The 22,407-nt window shown below is 33.3% G+C and overlaps 1 protein-coding gene across 6 annotated transcripts; it reads right to left on the reverse strand.

Moving 5' to 3' along the window:
* Nucleotides 1-65: 65 nt before the first annotated feature.
* On the reverse strand, nucleotides 66-19,028 carry LOC100741795 (maltase A2). Of its 6 annotated transcripts, none has more exons than XM_033321414.1 (8): nucleotides 17,624-17,984; nucleotides 15,217-15,320; nucleotides 13,373-13,583; nucleotides 9,874-10,010; nucleotides 4,099-4,280; nucleotides 2,466-3,483; nucleotides 1,682-1,950; nucleotides 66-1,374 (listed from the first exon to the last, which is right to left on the reverse strand). In XM_033321414.1, the coding sequence occupies exons 2-8, from the start codon at nucleotides 15,316-15,318 to the stop codon at nucleotides 1,149-1,151; spliced, it is 2,145 nt and encodes a 714-aa protein (XP_033177305.1). In that variant the 5' UTR covers nucleotides 15,319-15,320; nucleotides 17,624-17,984; the 3' UTR covers nucleotides 66-1,148. The 6 variants fall into 6 exon arrangements, with proteins under 6 accessions (XP_033177305.1, XP_024224174.1, XP_033177304.1 ...); XM_033321413.1 differs by lacking the exon at nucleotides 17,624-17,984 and adding an exon at nucleotides 19,010-19,028 and having other exon boundaries at nucleotides 1,149-1,374; nucleotides 4,099-4,292; XM_033321412.1 differs by having other exon boundaries at nucleotides 1,149-1,374; nucleotides 4,099-4,292; nucleotides 17,854-17,986.
* Nucleotides 19,029-22,407: the final 3,379 nt, after the last annotated feature.

Here is a 22,407-nt window from a genome sequence, read left to right on the forward strand (position 1 = left end):
TTATTAATTTCACTATCGTTACAATTGGAAAATAAATTAATTAGCAAAATTAAAAAATTATGAGATAAAATTTTCTGTTTTATTTTCGAATATTAATATCCACATCAAAATCGAACTTTGTTAAAGTAAAAATTTGAATACATAGGATACACTATAGATAACAAATATTGTATTTCCTTCATAATACATACTATTACGAAATTTCGATCGAATTATACGTTTACATAAAGTCACGTGTAACTTATAAAATTCATGTCACGAAAACACATGACGTGTCACATAATATTGAATAAGAATACAAAAAGGATTGTTTCTGCGTCAGCACCGTTTAAATTTACGCATCGATAAAATATCACTCGATTAGTACCAAAATGATTATAAAAGAAGTGAAAATTACACATTGCGAGCAATTCTTTACACGCGATAAAATTCGTTATATAAAAATATTAGCTATATTTTAGATCGATCTAAAAATTTAAAATCGTACCCAGTGACACGAATAAATTTCCTGTAATCTGTAAGTTATGAAGTATATCAACTTTAATATCGAATTCGCCTTATGACTGAGAATATAATCAATCGAACCGCAAGCATCTTTGGCTTTATTATCAAAATGATTAAAAGATATACAAATCAGCGAAGTAATCTCGTCCTAGACGTTGATCATTAAAATGAACACAGGCAAACGTGAAATGATTTGTCTTTTTTTGGAATGTGAAATGCGCAATCGTTTCGTTGTGCTTCTTCATTATCACCAACCAGATTAAAGTTAACAATATAGGATTTGATTTTTATCGTGAGCTTTTGATTTTGTGTCTAAGCACATTTTACCCGTGTATGTATATGTAATTGTTGAGACCGTACAAACTTCTCTTTTTCTTCTTCCTTTCCACACCATATATACCCTATTTATTTTTTCGCCAAATCGTTCTTCCTTTGTTGGACACTGTGGTTCCTAATCGATTTATTTATTAATAGGAACTTTCTAAACATATCTAAACATTCGTTGTACAACGTTCGCAACGTCAACGATGTCCTTCAAATAAAATATCACAAATTCACGCTGACCATATTAATCAAAGATGCTAAAATCTTGATCGTACATATAAAATGAACGCTGCATTGATCTTTAATTCAGTAACAAATCTTCATTTATCAAGCTTTATAACGAAAGCTTCTCCCGGAGGTATGATAAGTTCTTTGAAATATACGTCTTTGTTTAATCTATACGATGGCCCGACTACCACATGACCACCGTAATAAAGGAAGGATAAATCCTTTGTTTGCGTTTGGTTGCCCAGGTTCGCTAAAAACACGTAAGAGTTTCGTCGTGGATACCATCGTTCTACCACGATCATTTCATCTTCTGCATACCTGTGAGAAGAAAGAATTTTACATTAAGAAATTTGTTTACGAACGATTATTATATCGTAAATTAAAAAGTAAACTTATAATAAAATATAAAATTAAGTAAAATTATAGTTAAAAAATACATTGTAAATCTCGGTGCTTGTTGAAATTTCCTGAACAACTTTATCAAAAAATCACGTAGAAAATCATTTTTTATAAATAATATAGACGGAATAAAAGAAACAAACTGAACTGATATTCAACTGACTCGAATATAAGACATAAAATTTGAAAAATTACATTAAAACCTTGATTATAAAATTAATTTTACCTGATATTACAGTTTGCCAGCACCTGATTCTCCTTTAGCACCGCTTTAACATAGATTGGCGTAGTTTCCGATCTGAGAGAAGCCATTTTAGCGATGGTTCCAGTCAAGCTAGTCTCCAACGGTTTCCTAGATTCCGGAAGCCAAGCCGTGACACCGCCGGATGTAAACTTAATCTCAGAACCGCCGATTTCCTCCCAATACATAGGAGCTAAGTTGTGCACGTGAGCAAGATCCTTATGATCTTTGCATTCACAGTCCAACATACCTATCTGAACATTAATCAGATTTGTAAAAATCGTCGTTTAAAATCGTCCAAGATTATCAAACATTATCATATTGTACAAAGATCACAGAGAAAAAAGTACGATTGATTTTAATGTCGTTTTATAATTAAAAAACAAAAGAAGTCGATGTAAAATAGCTAAGAACAGAAAGAACCTGCTAAATGACGCAAAAGATACGAATGCTAAGACAAGTCAAATTTTCATATTTTCGATATTTTCATATTACGACAGAAAATATCTTTTCAATTATCAAGAGTGTGAAGAAAGTTTATGTTTAATCGTCAGTGAAAGTACAAGTTTCATGACGTAAGATTACGCGACAACATATTTGTAAAATTGTTCCATAAGCAACGAAAATGAGACTTATCCCTTATAGGTTTTTTTATATATTTAGTTATTTTTAAGAAATAATATACGCTTCTCCAAGTTCCCGGACTTCTTAAAACATCTTATCGGTATATATTACAGATACTACATTCATATTATATCTAAATTTATACCTCGTCACCATAGAATATACTGGACGTTCCCGGAAGCATCATCCCTAACAAAGTCATAGCATGGGTAGCATTCTTCACGTTAATGGTAGAGGCTATTCGTTTCAAGTCCACGCCGCCTATGGACCAGTGTATCCAAGGATAACCCGGCTTTTTAAACAACACACCTTTTGTAATATGCTCTACTTGGCGCTTGATCTCTTTCGTGCCATTCGCCACGCGCAACGTAACATCCACAAGATCCATATTCATTAAAATAGAGTTTTTCGCTGCAACCAATTTGGCAGCGTTCAAAGCATCCACGTGACAAATAAGTATTCTCTCAGAGCCTACGATGGACTTCCAGTGTTTCAAGCTGCTGGCAAAGGAACCTTCGTCCACGTAATGTTCCAGTCCTTTCAAGTAAAACCCATCGACTCCCCTTTGCAACCAAATTTTTATAGCCCCTGTCACGTTGCCGTTCTCTAACACGTTGTTCACGTGTTTCGACGTGAGAGGATCACGCTGCGGGGTATCCAGAGAAGGTGGCACCGAGGACAGTGCTTCGCGAATCGCTTGCAGCGACATGGAAGGTGTCGTCGGTGTTACCTCCTGCAGAATCGTCGTTTCGGTAACGTCTCTTCTCTCACGTACGGCTTTGTCTGTTTTATTCGGTTTGTCAGAGGGCACAGTTTCGTTATACAAAGACTTTACAAAGGGATACAATGGCAGATCTAGAACGAGGCTCATGTTTCGACGATGAGTCTCGTGTACAAGCACGGCGAAATCATCCAACGTTCCTAATTCTTTATTCAGGTCTGTCAGGTTCTCGATGTTTGTGTAATATTCAGGATAGTGTGCTGCTGGGAAGATCGAATTTAAGCGGATCCCACGTACGCCTAATTTCTTTAAATAATCCAGACGCATCGTTATGCCTCGAAGATCCCCGATACCGTCACCTCCTTTCGAGGAATCTTGAAACGATGCGGGGAATATTTCGTAGAAGACGCTACCTTGCCACCATTGAACTGGAGGGTCGCACCTGTGGAAATATAAAACGATCTTTTACTCTGATTACTCTGATCATCTAACTTTTTAGTAAAGTAGTATGTTCGCGAATAAATGAAACAATCGAGTATCGAGAACTATATTCACGCAGAAGTGGACAAGTAGAAAATGCGTGCTACATACATACATATGTATACATATTTCTTAGTCTGGATAAAAAATATTTTTCGTCCTCGGTTATTGACAATCGAAATACGCTGTTACTATAGTTATGATATTAAACATATCCTTAATCGTCTACAAAACTTCATAGAATTTCCAGCCATTTAACAAAAATTTGCATCTTTGAATTCGACAGAAGTTTTAAACAAACGTTTGCACGAATAAAAAGCTACTTTCAATATTTAACTAACTAACTAACTAACTAACTAGAACTGATTAGAATTTATAGATAAGAATTAAGAAGAGAATGAATATTAAAAGGAATGAAATGAAAACAAACCTTCCTTTAACAAATTACAACAGTTCAGTCTTAAAAAATTCGAGAAAAAAATAGTCGCGGTATTTCGCTAATTAAGGGAAACAGTCTTGTCATATTTCTGCCTCCTGTTCTTCGTATATGTATGTACATATATGTATACATACGTACTTCTTCGGCATCGTGACGATTACACCAATGACGAGCGCTACGCATGCAGCCAGCACCGACATCAGAGACCAGAAGCATGTTTTCCGTATGAGTGGCCAGTTCCATTTCATGAAGCGATAATCCTTCGACGGCTTCGGTACCATCAGCTGTATCCCGACCAATGGTGGTTTTCCTCCATTCTCCTGATTGTAAAACTAAACAGTTACAGTCTAGGTTCTTAAGGGTGTTAGAAAGCAGGCAAGCGATTAGTGACATGGGATAGACACAGGTAGTTCGTCACGATTCCCTCCACCACGACCAAACGACCAAATTGACCAACAGAGCGATACCAGTTCTGTTTTGGTTGGCTGTAACATCGCCATTAGCGTGATTGTACATCGATATCGAAATGCAACTAGCATCGTGCCAGGGCAACGATCTGGGCCATTCTGAAGTGTTTTCAATGTTTTGTATATTCGTATCGTCAGTCTCTTTGTTTTAGATTTGCCATTCACCGGAGCATAAATTTCAGAATTACTATTGACGTCGAGGGAAGTGATACGTATGTTTGGTTCGAACGATAACATTGGCGAACACGTACGTATAAAAATAAAACACGTAGCTTTTAATTATTACTTCGCAATATTTGTACCTTGATCGAGCTGTTTCCGAGTAGAAATCGCTTGCGACGCGAATGTTGTACAGAAAAAAAAGGGAAATACAGATTTGATTGGCGTTTCGTAAATATTGCGTACGAATTTCTAAAAGAATCTAAGGATCTTTCATATCGCTAATTAAAACGTAATGTTGATATAGCTTAGATATCGTAATTCCATTGAAATCGATTATGATCTTGTATGAATGCTGTATAGAAAAAAAGGAAAATACAGATTTGATTGACGTTTCGTAAATATTGCGTACGACTTTCTAAAAGGATCTAAGGATCTTTCATATCGCTAATTAAAACGTAATGTTGATATAGCTTAGATATCGTAATTCCATTGAAATCGATTATGATCTTGTATGAATGTTGTATAGAAAAAAAGGAAAATACAGATTTGATTGACGTTTCGTAAATATTGCGTACGACTTTCTAAAAGGATCTAAGGATCTTTCATATCGCTAATTAAAACGTAATGTTGATATAGCTTAGATATCGTAATTCCATTGAAATCGATTATGATCTTGTATGAATGTTGTATAGAAAAAAAGGAAAATACAGATTTGATTGACGTTTCGTAAATATTGCGTACGACTTTCTAAAAGGATCTAAGGATCTTTCATATCGCTAATTAAAACGTAATGTTGATATAGCTTAGATATCGTAATTCCATTGAAATCGATTATGATCTTGTATGAATGTTGTATAGAAAAAAAGGAAAATACAGATTTGATTGACGTTTCGTAAATATTGCGTACGACTTTCTAAAAGGATCTAAGGATCTTTCATATCGCTAATTAAAACGTAATGTTGATATAGCTTAGATATCGTAATTCCATTGAAATCGATTATGATCTTGTATGAATGTTGTATAGAAAAAAAAGGAAAATACAGATTTGATTGACGTTTCGTAAATATTGCGTACGACTTTCTAAAAGGATCTAAGGATCTTTCATATCGCTAATTAAAACGTAATGTTGATATAGCTTAGATATCGTAATTCCATTGAAATCGATTATGATCTTGTATGAATGTTGTATAGAAAAAAAAGGAAAATACAGATTTGATTGACGTTTCGTAAATATTGCGTACGACTTTCTAAAAGGATCTAAGGATCTTTCATATCGCTAATTAAAACGTAATGTTGATATAGCTTAGATATCGTAATTCCATTGAAATCGATTATGATCTTGTATGAATGTTGTATAGAAAAAAAAGGAAAATACAGATTTGATTGACGTTTCGTAAATATTGCGTACGACTTTCTAAAAGGATCTAAGGATCTTTCATATCGCTAATTAAAACGTAATGTTGATATAGCTTAGATATCGTAATTCCATTGAAATCGATTATGATCTTGTATGAATGTTGTATAGAAAAAAAAGGAAAATACAGATTTGATTGACGTTTCGTAAATATTGCGTACGACTTTCTAAAAGGATCTAAGGATCTTTCATATCGCTAATTAAAACGTAATGTTGATATAGCTTAGATATCGTAATTCCATTGAAATCGATTATGATCTTGTATGAATGTTGTATAGAAAAAAAAGGAAAATACAGATTTGATTGACGTTTCGTAAATATTGCGTACGACTTTCTAAAAGGATCTAAGGATCTTTCATATCGCTAATTAAAACGTAATGTTGATATAGCTTAGATATCGTAATTCCATTGAAATCGATTATGATCTTGTATGAATGTTGTATAGAAAAAAAGGAAAATACAGATTTGATTGACGTTTCGTAAATATTGCGTACGACTTTCTAAAAGGATCTAAGAATCTTTCATATCGCTAATTAAAAGGTAATGTTGATATAGCTTAGATATCGTAATTCCATTGAAATCGATTATGATCTTGAATTTTTCGTAAAATGCTTTTACGTTGCTAAAAGCGTGCAATTTATTTATTGCAAACGCTGTTCCGTATGTGTGAATCCTCTGCGGTTCCTAGTATTCATAACGCGAAGACGTTGCATATGCCAAACTTATCTAACATCATATGACAATGTCAAGGATACTAAATTTTCGATTACTCCAAGGAGTATATCATAGGTTCTTTAAATAGTTTGTTTCTATAATAGCGAGTCTTTGAATATATTAGACGTGCCAGAGCTAATGCAATGTCTTGATGAATTGGTTTTCAGTCGGAAATGGGACAATTAATGTGTCAACAATGTCTCAAACAATTACATGTATGACGCTAATCGATGGAATCTTAGAATTTTGCTAGCATCGGGCTGAATTATTACGCGTCGACATACATCTATAGAGATATCGTACGTATTTTTCATACGATATACACTTTCTTTTTCCGTAGTAAAGATTTATCGAACGCAAATGGACATATTGCGACAAACATATTGCGTTAACAACGTTTGGCAAACCAGTGTTTTTATGTGCCAAATTGACCAAAGTATGCCGAATACAAAACTTGCACGTCAATATTCAAAGAGAAAATATGAAATTATCTGATAACTAGAATTTCAATTAGTACGAAATTATAGCAAAATCCGTCATGTACGAAATCCTGACAAAGTTCTTTTTTAAAGACAATATTTTTTAATATTTGCGATACTCTGATATATAAACGCGGATCAAGCGACCAGCGACCAGCGACAGTGGTTAAATATACGATATTTTCTGAGAAATTACATAATCTAAATGCTTTATGCAACACCTGGAGAGTGCGTTATTTTTCATTTTCACGGTAGATTTTCCGCTTGCCTATAAATTCTTACAACGTCATAAATGGTTCTATAACAATTTCATAAGAACCATAGAGGATTCTATAAAAAGAATAAGTCAATAAACCAGGTATACTATTGTTATAAACACCGTATAAATATTCGATTAAATGAAGCGTGAAAAGAAGATACACATAGAAGGGTGAGCTTGAATGAAAAAGACCTAAATAGGTTAATTTCCCTTTTGCGCGAGACGCTCGATATCGACCATTCAGTAAAGAAGAGTGTCAATTTCCACATCGCTTAAAAGTTCATTAAAGGGCTTACGGTATCGTTTTCACCAACTATACACTCTGTCGCTTATGGTATCCATAATCATAATCCTACCGCGGAAGCCAAACAATTTAGTAAGGTTCAAAATTTACACCTTTTTTACGTGTATCACAGTTTCTCCTTTATTTATTCATTCGTATCGTTGTCCTTCAATAATCTTTTTCTCGACTGGGTATTTCGTTGTATTATGAAAATTAAACTTTTGATAAATAAAATAGTGGCGCGACTAGAAATGATACTACGTAGAAGATACTACGTAACATAGTGGAGCACTTAGAATTCTTAAGCTTTTAAAGTAATCCTTATGGTAACGGTACTCGGTTAGTTAAACAAAAAATGTGTTTATGTGTGCATATAACGAGAGGCGAACGATTATTTTAAAATGCGCAGTTGATTAGTTTAGGAAGCTTAGCATGCATAAGGAGAATCAAAATCCATGAAAAATTTCAAATGAGAAAGACAAATTTTCTATGTAATATTCTGCGATACTCTTATACATTTTTTATGTGCCTCGTTTAAAGAAAAAATAGAAAAACCGCATACATATTTCATACAAAGCAAACTTTCGTATTTGTCATTCACAAGACAGTTGCTCATACAAAGAATGAATATTTAAAGACTCTTGTAAATCTTCACACACACATATATATATATACATAACAAATTGGATTTTGAGGGATAAATGTGACAGCTATTAGAATCTTTTTATTATAACATGCGATATTAAGATATCTTGAAATTTCTTTATCAATTCATATGTATAACAACCCACTGGTAATCCCATGATCTCATGATAATCTCACGATCTCTATTGATATACGATACGACGATCAAAAATTATTGATCTTCTAATAATATTTGTATGGTGAATGGAACAGAAGTTGCAATCGATGAATGAAAGAGTGTTTAATTACGAGCCGGTGAGGTGAAGACAAATACAGCGACGTGTACCAAAAATAAAATAAAAGTACGAGACGCGCATATGAAATTGAACTTGGCATAATTAGAACACAGATAGAACAGGTGATCGGCCGTGGCCAAAACAAAGCGTGCATTGCACAAAAGCGAATAAACAAAGTCATAAAAGTTACCAAATGACGAACAATCGTACGCAATTCTCCTGTTAGACGTTATTACGTGGACCTTACAAATGACAATAAGCCAGTAACGATGATTTCGCACGATTTTTATCGAGGATTTTTTATTAGATAACGCACTTACGCTATCCAAATTATTCACAGTGAGGATGTAAAGAAACATAACGATTTATTACACTGTGCAATCCATAAATATGCAAAAAGCGTAAGAGTACACAGTCGGTCGCAACGTATATGTATTGCGGTAATATAATTAACTCTCTGCTGGCTCGACGTTGCATTTCATCACGTTCATCTTTCCGTGTACCGAGCGATACACGAGGTACTTCAATAAATCCTTTCACGTAACGAACTTGCTTGCCGTCAATGGAAATTCGAAAATATAAATATCATATAATACACCAATATAGCTGTTATGAAATACTTTTTCATAAATCGAGAACAATTATTAAAGCACGTACTGATATGAAAGAAAGGTATTCGCCGAACTAACAGAGAGTTAGAAAGAAAAAGAAAATATCGTAGATAATTATTGTACGTATTATATGTATGTCAACAGTGGTATCGCTGATAGAACAAACATAGCGAAATAAGTATATCGTACTAACACTCGTATACAGTATCAAATTTGACAAAATCAAACCTGAAATTGTGCAAAGATGTTCCAACATCTATTCTTAAACTTAAACAATACTATTAATACATCTTCGTAAATGTAAACAACGATATCGATAGTATGATTCTTTAAGTAAATAACGATATTACGATAATAATATAATTTCTTAAATAAACAATTTCTAATTCACTGAAAGGCACGTATACACCGTATGTAAATATCCATTTTAGGTGTTACAGACACGTAACGTCTAGACTCTGGACAATTGGACAAGAATAACAACGCCTACGCTTTTTCACGAACGCGCTGTATCTGTTCTGTCAAGTTCATCTCGCGATACACTGTCTCTCAACGCTGCAAAAAGATTTCATGAATAAGTAAATTTCCATAAAACGCTGCTTACCAGTGCTTGAGCATCGGGTGCAAGATGTTGATAGGCTGTGTTCAATTGCGTCAATAGCTGTGCACAAACGGGTTCGTTTGTGTCGCTGCTGCTTCCGCTGGTCGTCGATTCCACCATCGGATCCCGCGAACTTGGTTCTGCAATTGATTCACGATGTTCAAAAAAAAAAAAAAAAATTGTCTTCCGTCGACCGATCGCGCGCGCTTCACTTGGATCGCGTATCGAAATTGAAAAGCTTCGCGGCTTTGAGTTTCGTAATTGTCTGAGATGATCCAGTCATCAACGATCGCTGTTCATCGACCAGACAGAATCGACGTCAAAGCACGCGTCGATTCTCGGCTATTGTTACGGCCAGACTTCGTTACGATTAATTTATCGCTTCAATTGAAACCGGATCCCGTTAAAGACATTTTATCGTCGGCTTAAGTGCCGTGTATATCAACGGGGCCATTATATAAGATCCTCGAGAGTGACAAGCATCTAAGTACTTACGCGTTTCGCGTTGCTTGATAGGGGAGAGCCGGCAATGATTTTGTTCAATTTCACTAGACGGTAACCGCGGGAAAGCGTGAAACGAGTATTTTCTACGTTTCACTAGTCGTGAACGATGTGCGTCCTGATAGTGCAAAGACGTGGCCAAGGTGTAATATTGTATTGCGTCAGAAAAAATTAGTGACGTAATTGATACAAAGAAATCGATATATATATATATATATATATATATATATTGTCAAGTAGTATCGTTTAAGACAGGTTTTCAACCAGAGACACGCGGGAAATGTTTTGAAAGTACGTTGCAATCGTTGTATTAGCTGCTTATTAAACCTTTTATAATTTTATAAGATTTCTTAAATGTTTATATTATTTTTCTATTTACGAATGTATGTGATTTAAACAGGCGTAATTTAATGCGTATATACATAGGAGTAGTGTTTGATGTTTTATTTTATTCCCATTGTTCCCTGTGACTATAGTTCTATCTATCTATGCCATTCTTGTACAAGTATGCAGAAAGTACGTGAAGTATAAAATATCGAGAATCGCTGGTTTTGAAGTGTCGACGGCTGAAACTGTAAAGGATATATCGATTTGCCAGAAATTCACCATTTAAAACATATTGCCTTTCTCCATAGTCGGGTAGCATAAGATTCGTGATTTTTGCTTCTAGTGCAAAGTGCAAGTGTTTTCTTCTTTTTACGAGAATCGAACGAAATTTGTTCTTCGACGAAACAGCTACCGACGAATAGTGTGTAGTTAAATATATTACTACATAGTTGATAATTACAGTGAGATGAAAATAATAAAAGTGAAGTAATATAAAATCGTGACTCTATGTGGATAAAAGTGAACGTTAATTTTGTTCGAAATAATCGTATGTTCTTACTGGCAAGAACAAAAGCTGCGAATATATTAAGAAGCCAAAGAACAAAACATATATTTGCTTAAAATTTCTAATATTTTTCATTGGACTTTTCTGGTACCGAGTAATTGGACGATATTACGTTGTAAACGGTTGATTAGAGTATTTATAGTGAAAAAAGCGACAAGAGGCGAGAATTATAATTTTCTTAACGTAACTTGATCTTTCCATGATAATAGTATTACCGTGTAGAAATTAAAAAGACAGAAACATCATCATCAACCCTAATTGGCGGGGAACGTTGAGACGAAGATCATCTTTTTTTAAACTACAGCGAGGAATAAATATATGTACTTAAAAGATATTTCGACGAATTAAACGTACACGATATACGACGTATAATGCGCATTTATTTCGTAGAAATTGCTATATCTAATCTCCGACAATATTTCTGAAACCATAAAAACGTTCAAAGAAGGCCGCGTATCTTTGATTAAACTGGATACTCTGTTCAAAGTTATTAAATGGCATAAGCGATTTTATTACATTAACTATCACAAACAAACAGAACGGACTTGAAAAATCGATAAATTATCCGTATAATTCTGTAAAGATCGACTTGAAACAACCAGCAGAATGAAAAATGCACAGACATAAGAAATGGGTATACAAATCAAAGTGACATGGAAAGCTGCCTAGATTTTTCAGAAAGCGGTAATATTATTTAGTGATTGTTGAGAGAAATAAATCAAATCCATCAGATCGACAAATTAGGGTTCAAACTTTGGAAAACGAAGCAAACGCAATTCTTGTACGAAGTCTGTTCGAAATTAGAAATTCTAGGCCTGAACTTCATAACCAAAATATCTACCACCCACGTGCTTTCTAACGATTTTTTGAATATTGAGTTCGGTAAGACAGAATGCGTTGGTTTTATCAGTCTATTTTTATTCCTCTCTGACACTAGCATTTTACTCCAATACTACTTCAAATACTAAAAGCTAAGTTTTTCATTTATCAAAGTACTTTCAATTTTATTAATTTCGATCGTGATATATTATTTTTTATCGATTCGAGCATTAGACGTTTACTGTGCCTAAATTAATCGTAAAATGCTTAAGACAGTATTATTTCAATGATTGTAGTCATGCGATTTAAGTATAATACACAACGTTACATGTTAATTGTTTCTTTATAGAAATAATCCTGTTCGAATACGAAAGGAAATAAAATTGCAATTTTGTAATTTTATTCTTTTCATTTAGCGTTAAATTCAATTAGTTATTTAAATTAAGTAATATTTACTTATTTATAATACTTACTTACAAATTATACTTATCTATAATAAGTATTAACTTATTATAAATAATTAGCCATGCCACTGCGCCACGCCAGAAAAATTACTGAAAATTCTCAATGCGAGAATTGATTGTAAATTTTAATAAATAAAAAAAAAATTAATAGCGTTAATTTACCGTAGACATTGGAACTTCGAATGAATTACGACTGATCTTTCTTTCTTCCCTCTCATTAACTATATTGGTCCTTGGACTTTGTTACTCGATGGCTTCTCATGTACTTGTTCAAATATTACGCGTACAAAAAGCCATAAGTGTATCTTTTAATAGATTATGACGTTAAGATTATCTATAGATTTTGCTTTATGTTAAAAGGGAAAAAAAATTTCACTTATACGCTATATTAAGATAAACTTTCATCCTAACCATTTAAAGCTCTTCGTAATAAAAAATTAGATATTAGATATAGAAAATTATATGCAAAGCGACTAATTATTCATTTTTTATATAATTACATCCATAGTATATTTATAATACATTCATAACACATTCATAGTACATTCAATACTTTGATAAAAGAAATACTTCGTTAATTACCAATAAAAATTAATTATTACGTATAATTGAATTAGATCATGTTTAACGTTTGTTTAACAAATTGTCTATCACAAAACGGACACAACCAAAACGGTCAAAAATTCCCGAATTGATTCTAGTCTTAAGATACGACAGATTACGACTCGATACAGATAATATCATAGTAAAACACGAAACACATGCGATTGATATTGTTAATTGCACGATTACACGGAAAATATGCCAATTACCAACAGAAACCTACCATCGTTCAGTACTCTACTCGAGCTGTTCACTATATTCATGAACTCGTTAAGCCCATCCTCCTTATTAATATTTTCAAGCGTTGGTGGAGGAATCGATTCCACGGGTTTTCCTTCCGAGGAAGCGAAAATGGTGTTGATTTCCAAGGCATTGTTTGGTTGAGTGGCCGGTGGGCTAGGAGTTAAAAGCGGACAATCCGACGCCTCTTCTTCCTGGTAAAATCACAAGCGTTCGATATGCGTTATGTCATTTTTCTTTCCAACAGATTTCCTCACAGATTATTTTTACCATTTAAATAACATCGTTTGAAAGATAAAATAGCGAAACAACCGTATTTCTTCTAAACAAAATAGCAACATAGATTTGCTGCATTTCAAAAGGTAAAACAATGAACCAGATGAGCGATAAAAGTATATGTACGAATCGAATCATGCGTATGTATGTTTAAGTAGGATTTTTGCACACCACATTAAATATATTTGCCTACAAGTAATTTTATAATTTTTAAATGCATGTTATTGTTGTACAGTGAAATGGATGGATCGATGACTCTATTATAATATTTTTTATATTATTATAGTAATTATATACACATATATGAATTTCATCGTATTGTAATTACGAATGCTATTAATAATATTTGTATTATTATGTTATCGTATTAGTAAATTTAATTGATTAAAAAAACTTCCTTTCTCTCTCTCTCCCTCTCTCTCTCTCTCTTCCATCATTGAAGAATGCCACAAATTCCATTATATTTACCAAACTTTCCAGAGAAGTTCTATCGCTAAATATTACTCGCTTCTTAAGTTACACTTCTCTATATTACTTTTTTAATTTTAAATGTAATTTTCAAGATTAATTTTAATTTCAATTAAATACAATTCCAATTGCCGTAGAACGTAATATCTTGTTATGATCTTTGTTCAGTATGGTTTTCAAATTTATTCTTCATAAATCGTATACGCTGTACTTCCTAAATTAGGCTGGGCCAACATACATGATTTCTGGAATCATCTCCACGAACAAACGGTAAGCTCGTAATAATATTATCGTAGGTCTGATACGCCACAACTAAAGGAAGATGGTATCTATCAATAAGAATCATCTTATGGATTACACAAACGAATATAGCGTATTACTCATCAGATCAGTCACTGTTTCTATTATATTCTCTGGTATTATCGTCAGGTATATTCAACAAATATTACTGCAATCGTATTTTCAGGATTTATCCCTTGCCCAGTCGCACTTTATTATTTTTTAGTCTTATGTGCACACAAAGTTAACGTTGTTCATGAAAAAGTTAAGCTTGTTTAGAAGCAAATACTTACTCGAATGTTGCTTGAATTTCAAGCAAATAAAGAATTTGTTAATTAAACGAAAAATATTTCGCATATAACTACTTGTAAATATGACTTTTAATGTAATTTAAAACAATTAATATTCTACGTTGGAACTCGATATGTACTACTCGTTTGTCACTCCTATCGCTTATCTGAAATCAATGTCGGTATCTAAGCGTATACCTATCATCTACAAAACAAAGATTAAAATAAAAGATCATCACACTACGATATAAATATCGTACACATTTTTTAAAACAAAGCACGTGAACTTATCTTACCGAGATTAACTGAAGCGTTAAGTACAAATTACTTGTAATTGCAGAGTGTCTATTTTAATAGCCAGACCTTATATCTTAGATGTTAATCTAGCGAGTTAAAGGAGTCTAGAAAACCACATGCTATTAAACGTAGCTAAATATATATACATGTAGCGTGAGAAAACACAAAGAAACAGAAGAACGAAAGAATAAAGCTACGTTATTTGCGTCGAACACACCTGTTGGTCCTGACTTATAATGAGCTGCCGCGAACTCGGCGATGACGCAAGTTCAATTGGTAAAACCACCGACAAAAGACCCTCAGGCTTCTGGATATTCATGTCTGTCGAATGTAGAAAAATCTAATTTGTTTTATATTCTCAAACTATCTTCGACGCCGAACAGCAGGTGAATATACACATATCAGATCGTTCTTTCGATAAAACATCGAAACGCTTCGGGTTTATTTCTGTCTTATTTCTCATTTCTCTTTCCTTTTCTTTTCATTCGCAATTTCATACATCACGATTTTATTCCCGTCTTAATTCCATCCTGTTTAAAGAGTACTCTCCTATCGTCCAGTTAAAACCATTACATAAGCACGTTGGAAATAAAAAAAAAAATGCCAAGTGGCATTTTTGTTCGCTTGAGTTGCTGCCCAACGCAGATTAACGAACGAAATTACAGCTGCGCGTTCTACGATGAAATACGATCTTTACGTGGACGTATTCGCGAGTGTAAGTGCGAGTTGCACACTGGTAAGTATATGACACATAATACTCTCGAACGAAACGCAAACCTCGGTCGTCATATTTACGAAGCACGCGGCGCGCCGACTGGCAAAGTGCGTCGACTATTGATCGAAAAATTCTATGAAGCACGCGTTCGCCGAGCTACGATTTCTTCCCCTAATCCATTAAACGGGATCGTTGAGAAGGGCTGTCCAAACGATTCTCGGGATTCGTCATTGTTTCGTTGTCACGCTCTTTCAAGCCGGTTCTTACGTCATATTACAGCGCTTGTTCAGTTCAAACCAAGTTTGTTTATCGTACAAAAATTACAATATGGCCGTGGTCATTACTGGACATTATGCATTTATGATAAATTTGTAAAAATGTGCTTAAATACACGTAATATGGAAAGATATAAGAAATGTCGAAATTACGTTGTAATTATCGTCATAATAGATCGTTACGTGGAAATATATTGCCGTGGTATTTTGCCAGAGTTCGCCTTAATATAGTTCTTACAATGCGATGAAAAAATCGCGATTCTAACGAACTCAAGCGGACCTTGACTTCACTACGACAAAAGGGATTACCGAAACGTTTGTTACCGTTAGATTACGAGTATTTATGAATGAAAAAATTTCAAGGTTTAAAAATGCACGTAATGCACGTAATATATAAAAATGCATAATATAATAATTTAGTGTAATAGTTATAATATTTAGTAGACTCAGAAATAAATCTCTGGTACGATTGTCTTAGTAAACAAATGAATATGCATAAAAATTCGCAGTTTAATGATAATATTTTAGAATGAAACGAATCTCTATTTGGATTTTGCGTTTTTTATTTAGTTCGTAAAAAATATGAATTTGCACAAACATCACCTGACCTGGTTGTTACATATAAAAAGCACGATCTTTTACGTGTAATATAAACTAAGTGCAACGAGTAATTTCTGGAGATAATAAAATAAAATTACTTAAAAATTAAAAGTCGTGAAAATATATTTATAAATTCTTATCGATTTGAGGAAAAAGAATATGTCTAATTATTGGAGTTATTGCACACATGCAAACACTGTTAGTGAATAGAGTTAAATAATAGTGAACTAATTGTGAAATAGGGAAAAAATCTATCGAATTTGATCTGGTGAAATTCGGTGATACAATTGGTCAAGTAGTATCTTTAAACGATACGTTAATTTGAACGTTTATGCTTTCCCTGTTTGTTAACGTAGTTCTAAGAATAAGAGACAACAGTCACGTCGATTCTGTGCTAATTTAGTTTGTAACGAACTAATTACAAAATAAATATTTATACACGTGCAAGACTTTTATGTTCATCTTCTATGAACACGTAATAGCAGTTACAAATAAATCGAAGATAATTTTGTATTGCAGCTGCTACTACGATGTTGTACAAACAATGCAACAATCGAAAACGCAAACCGTTTATCAACTATTGTTAAACTGTGCATGTATATGTAAACTTATCGTATCTTCATGGATACCAATAATTAAAGTAATGGAAGCTTGTTTCAAGAAACAGACGTTTAAAAAGAAATTTGTTTCACTTTCTTCGAATATTATATTTTTATTTCATTATATATATTTATATATCTTATTATAGTTATAGATTTTTGCATATTACGAGCATCCTGTATATTTTTATACGTTTAAACTTTCTATAAATGCATAAACAGCCGCAGTCTAATAATCACATAAAGTTATCACTTCCCATATGAAAAAAAACAACTACTTGCGCAATCACACCTTCTATCACCATCACCATCACTATACATTCAATAACGAGATCATTTGGAACATCATTATTAATATAACGAGTAATTCTAAGTCACCTACTGTATCGATAAGAATTACGAATTATCCAAAAAATTCAAATTTATCTAATTTACCTGTAATACAGCCGGTTACCACAAGACGGCATCGGCAGAACACCTAAACACATATAGAACCGTCCTCGAGAAATCTTCACCCCCGAGGAATCACAAAACTAACAAGAGATTTCTTTCGAGACCGGTCGGTATCTCAATACGTTTGATACGCCACGACTCACTTTGTCTACGTGTGCGATTTTCCACTACCGAGAAACCTACCAACGAAACAAGGACAACAAAATCACTACCGAAGATAATGTGTGTGGCTTCGGATGTTGATGACCATCCTGCAGTCCCCAGCCGTAAAGAGAATCGCGTGCCTCCGCGTAGTATATTTAGCAACACCGTTTCGTTCCGTTTAGTCCCGTGGTCTCTCACTTTTCTGACCGAGACGTTCGCGCCCTCCTCGAGTCTGCGCTCTTGTCGATGACATACATGCAATTCATCGTATCAACTGTGATGGTTAGAAGCTCAATAACCTCCATGTTATATCGTTTTAACAACAATCGACGGTGTAGTAAGATTGTTTAAAAAATTAGCTTAGAACTAGAACGTTCATTTGAATTTCATAAACTTTATAGATAAAGAATTATGTAAAAGAAATACGGAAAGTTATTATCGATCCAGAGAATTAAAGAATAGGAAAGAAGCTATTGTAAATTGTTTCGTTTGCAATTCATAAATGTGATGCATTTTGTATATGATAAATGTAATAATAATGTTTATGAAAAGAAATTGTTTAAATAGCGAGATAATTCTATAAATTGTTAATAATATGACATTAAAATTACGAATAATTTTAACAATATTAATTTTTCTAAATTTCCTCCGTGGCCCCTTTAAACATGTTAACATTTATACACGTTGTTTATTTTATTTTCTTACTATTTACCGATAGTATTTAGATGAGGATAATATCGCACATGACAGTATCGATTGGTTCTTGTCTGTGACCATATCCATTGATTAAGTACAGATTAGACGCGATATTAAATGAGAGTACTATAGGATATCGTGTCTCGCGTTCTGAAATACCGACCACGGAAATGATCAGAGTGTTCTATTTATAACACCGCGGCGCGACGATTGTAATTATTCCGTTTGAACGTGATTCATTAATTCAAACAAAAGTTTAGTTAGTCTTGGTCAATTTGTATGTTAAGCTCTATATTATATTATCGTTATTCGAAGTTCAGAGCATTTTAATCATGATATTGAAAAAAGCGATTGTTCGATTACCAAATTTATACTGAATAATATACTGTAATAGAAACATTTGCGAATATCTCAGAAAGTACAGTCGAGAGACGTAACATGTAAAAAAGGTTATTCAGGATATTGACCTTGACAATATATTTTAAGGTTATTGAAACCGGCGAAGTTGTCCGCTTTGTAAATAATTACCCTTATGTCCTTACTGCTTACGAGTTCTTGTTTATGCAATAGTAATTCACGTTCAGATAAATAAATTCAGTGACCAGAAGTATATTTAATCAAGCACTAACCAAAGTTTCGTTTGAATATACCGAGCGCGTTCGAACGAACTAATTACAATCGACGCGATGTTATAAATTGTAGAGGGCGAGAGGAGCATTCTGGTTTTTTCGACGTCGGTATTTCAGAATATGAGACGTGTAATCTCATTTAATGTGACGTCCTAATATCCTGTGCTTAGTCAATGGTGAGGTTAAAAGCTATGGAAACTACATTATCGACAATATGTCGATAATTTAATTAGAATTTGTAGTAAATTTTCAATACACTTTAATGATTGAAAATTTATTTTTCTTTCTCATTTTATAAAATATACGAAGAAAGACATTTTTATTATGTTTATTTATAGAGATTTTAATGTCAACGTATTTTTGCTAAATGCATTTTATTACCAATTTATTGTTAATAGAAGATATATTCATTGAGATATACGAAGTGTACGTTTGAATAATGGTAAAAATTTTTCATAAATGTATTTTTATGAATATCGACGCTAAATACGGTAGAGACAAATTTTGGTAATGGAGAGTACTAGGAGAAGAGAAGTACTTCATGTATTTCGCCCTCTTAATCTGTTTTTACTGTTCATCTGTACATAAGAGTATTCGATAGGTTACTCAAGTAATTGCATCGAAATTGATACCACAGCTTATAACTTTTTGCAACTCGAAACGAAACGATTATTTATTTCTACGCTTAAAGATAGAAATGGCACTACGATAGTTAACTCGGAGTAAAATAATTTACAGTATATCAATTTTATTGATATTACGTCTTATTGTAATATAATTGACGATCTTATTTTTTAATCGATCAGATCGATTAAAATTTGCTAACCTTTACGCAGGTATAATGCTGTCACTCTAGTTTATGTTGCATTTATCACGAACTGCAGTGACTGAGAAATATGTAATTTTGTATTTTGTCGAACAAAGGTGATTTTCTGACTACACTTCTGCAACGTGCAGTTTGTTCGTTTTGCGTTACGCTGCGCACATACATACTTTTCGTTATTGTTACAAAGTTATCTCGTTACTTCGTACCCTTGTATCGTAGTACATACATATATGTACGTATAGAATGTGGTGCATACCTACATTCCCAGTTACCCACGTATTTGTACTGTATTTACCCTAGGATGAGCTTAGAGACAGTTATGTATAATTAACGTACATGAAGTTTCCTCCCGAAATCATGACGTATGTGCAGTGATGCATTTACCGAATTAACTAGTCAAACATAATAAACCTATGTTCCATTTTAATATATTCCATATAATTTAAGCAATTATCTTTTACGTTGTTGAGTGTTAATATTCGAATATTCGTGAGAAAGTAATTTATCAACAACGTTCGTATCAAAAAATTATAAGAGATATCATATCGATATTAACGATATGACGAAAGAGATTACAAAAGATAGTGTATCAATTCATCTATTTCAATTTTTCCATAATATTACAGAAATATTATTTCAATCTTATTTATTCGCAATATCATTTAAACGTTATTTTATTACTTTCCTATAATTTTTATGAAGATACTAATTCAGACTGATTACATTATCAAACTATTTTCTACATAAATCGCGAAACACCAAGTAATTTTTCACACGCATATTTTTATTCAGAAAGCTACTCGGTACATAGACTCGTTTTAATAAATTTTACTCTTCGAAAGGTCAAAGATATTTTTATATGTACAAGCATTAAATTGCTTTCATTCTGTAGCGGGTAATCCAGTGTCGATCAATGATGGATAGACGTCATAGTTAGTGACTGGTTCTCTCACTCACACAGATATCTAGGAATATAGTAACGGAATGTAATAGATGTACAATTAATGGGTAATGTGTAACATAGAATTTTGGTATTGGCGTTCTCTTCGTGTCTACATTAACGAAACTAGCTGCTCGGCTAATCAATACGCTTGCAACCACTAGCACATTTTGCGTTCCTTAGTTGCTTATCCAAGTAGATTAGTTAATACATTGCAAGTTAAAACGTTAACAACGTGTTACATATATTTCGCAGTATTAATCGTAGTTATATATAGAAATAGCATTAATTAACAGTTAGATGTTGCATACAAGAACAGTAGGTTGTTATTTCTTTCAAAAAACAAAATTGGTAAATTGGTAAATTATATTGGTAAATTATGGGAGTTAAATGTACAAGAATAACGTAAAAATCAGTAGGTGTTTGATACGAGCATTTGAAATTTTTCTATAAATATTTCTAAACGTTAAAGGTTTTTTTATGTATGTAGAAATGTTTCTACGCAAAATTTGGTCCTGAAACACAGGTTAATGTTATCAATGTCATTCAAATAGCTAGCGATCTATGAATTTCTAGGATCTGCACAGAGTTAACGTAATTTAGTAGGTTTCAAACTTTCAAAAAGATATCGGGAAACTGAAATTTAATTAACTTTCAGAAATATCTTAAACGCGATCCTTATGGAATGTACACTGTGCAGCCGAGAAAATCAAGATACACGCGATACCGAGAAACCTTAAGGTCGTTAAACTCAATATCGAAGGCTTCGAAATACGTACGGAACAAAATACGGTATCAGTGACTTATAGAAGCTATCCTATCTCTTCTAACTACTTCTGGATCGAGAAACTGGATTTTAACGGTAAGCGATATAACAAGCTACGAAATCTAGAATTCTAGATGCTCAGGATTCGTAAGAAGACGTTTGAAATCATAGTACATAGTGCGACGTGAAAGATTAGATTCGTTCGCTATGAAATAATACAGGATCATAATAACAGCATATTCGTAGTATCATTTCCATAATTTGACTTTGTTAATCTCATTGTATCAAATATTATACAGATATCAGTTCTTAACCGTTGTTATCCGAATATCAGATCATCGATGATTGCTATGTATGTAGAATTTGGACGTATCTAAGATTACTTATAAGGGTTCGGTGTATACATGAGATGTTTCAATTAGGATGAAATAGATTCTAGCGACTTTAGATGTTTCCTGGTGCCACGGTATGTATTTGGAATTGTGTTAGCAATTCTGTATAGGTCAGAGAGGATTTGTGTGTGTTAGATGGTTGGACGTGGTCCAGGAAGGCCAGAGTTACTCTCGATGGTTTATTTTTTGAAGCAAGTGGAATTGGATTTAGCGTATGAATATGTTAATGCGTATTGTGGCGAATCTTTAAACCTCACAAAATCCTTCCGGATCCGCTACTTCAATGTTTCCTAGTTTTTTCTAGCACCAGTTATAAAACAGGTATACGTTATATTTGGCTTAGTCATTTTTTCGTATTTCTCTTAGGCTGTAA

Source organism: Bombus impatiens, unplaced genomic scaffold (genome assembly GCF_000188095.3).
Source record: "Bombus impatiens unplaced genomic scaffold, BIMP_2.2 scf_0442, whole genome shotgun sequence".
In the NCBI taxonomy this organism is placed as follows: Eukaryota; Metazoa; Arthropoda; class Insecta; order Hymenoptera; family Apidae; genus Bombus; species Bombus impatiens.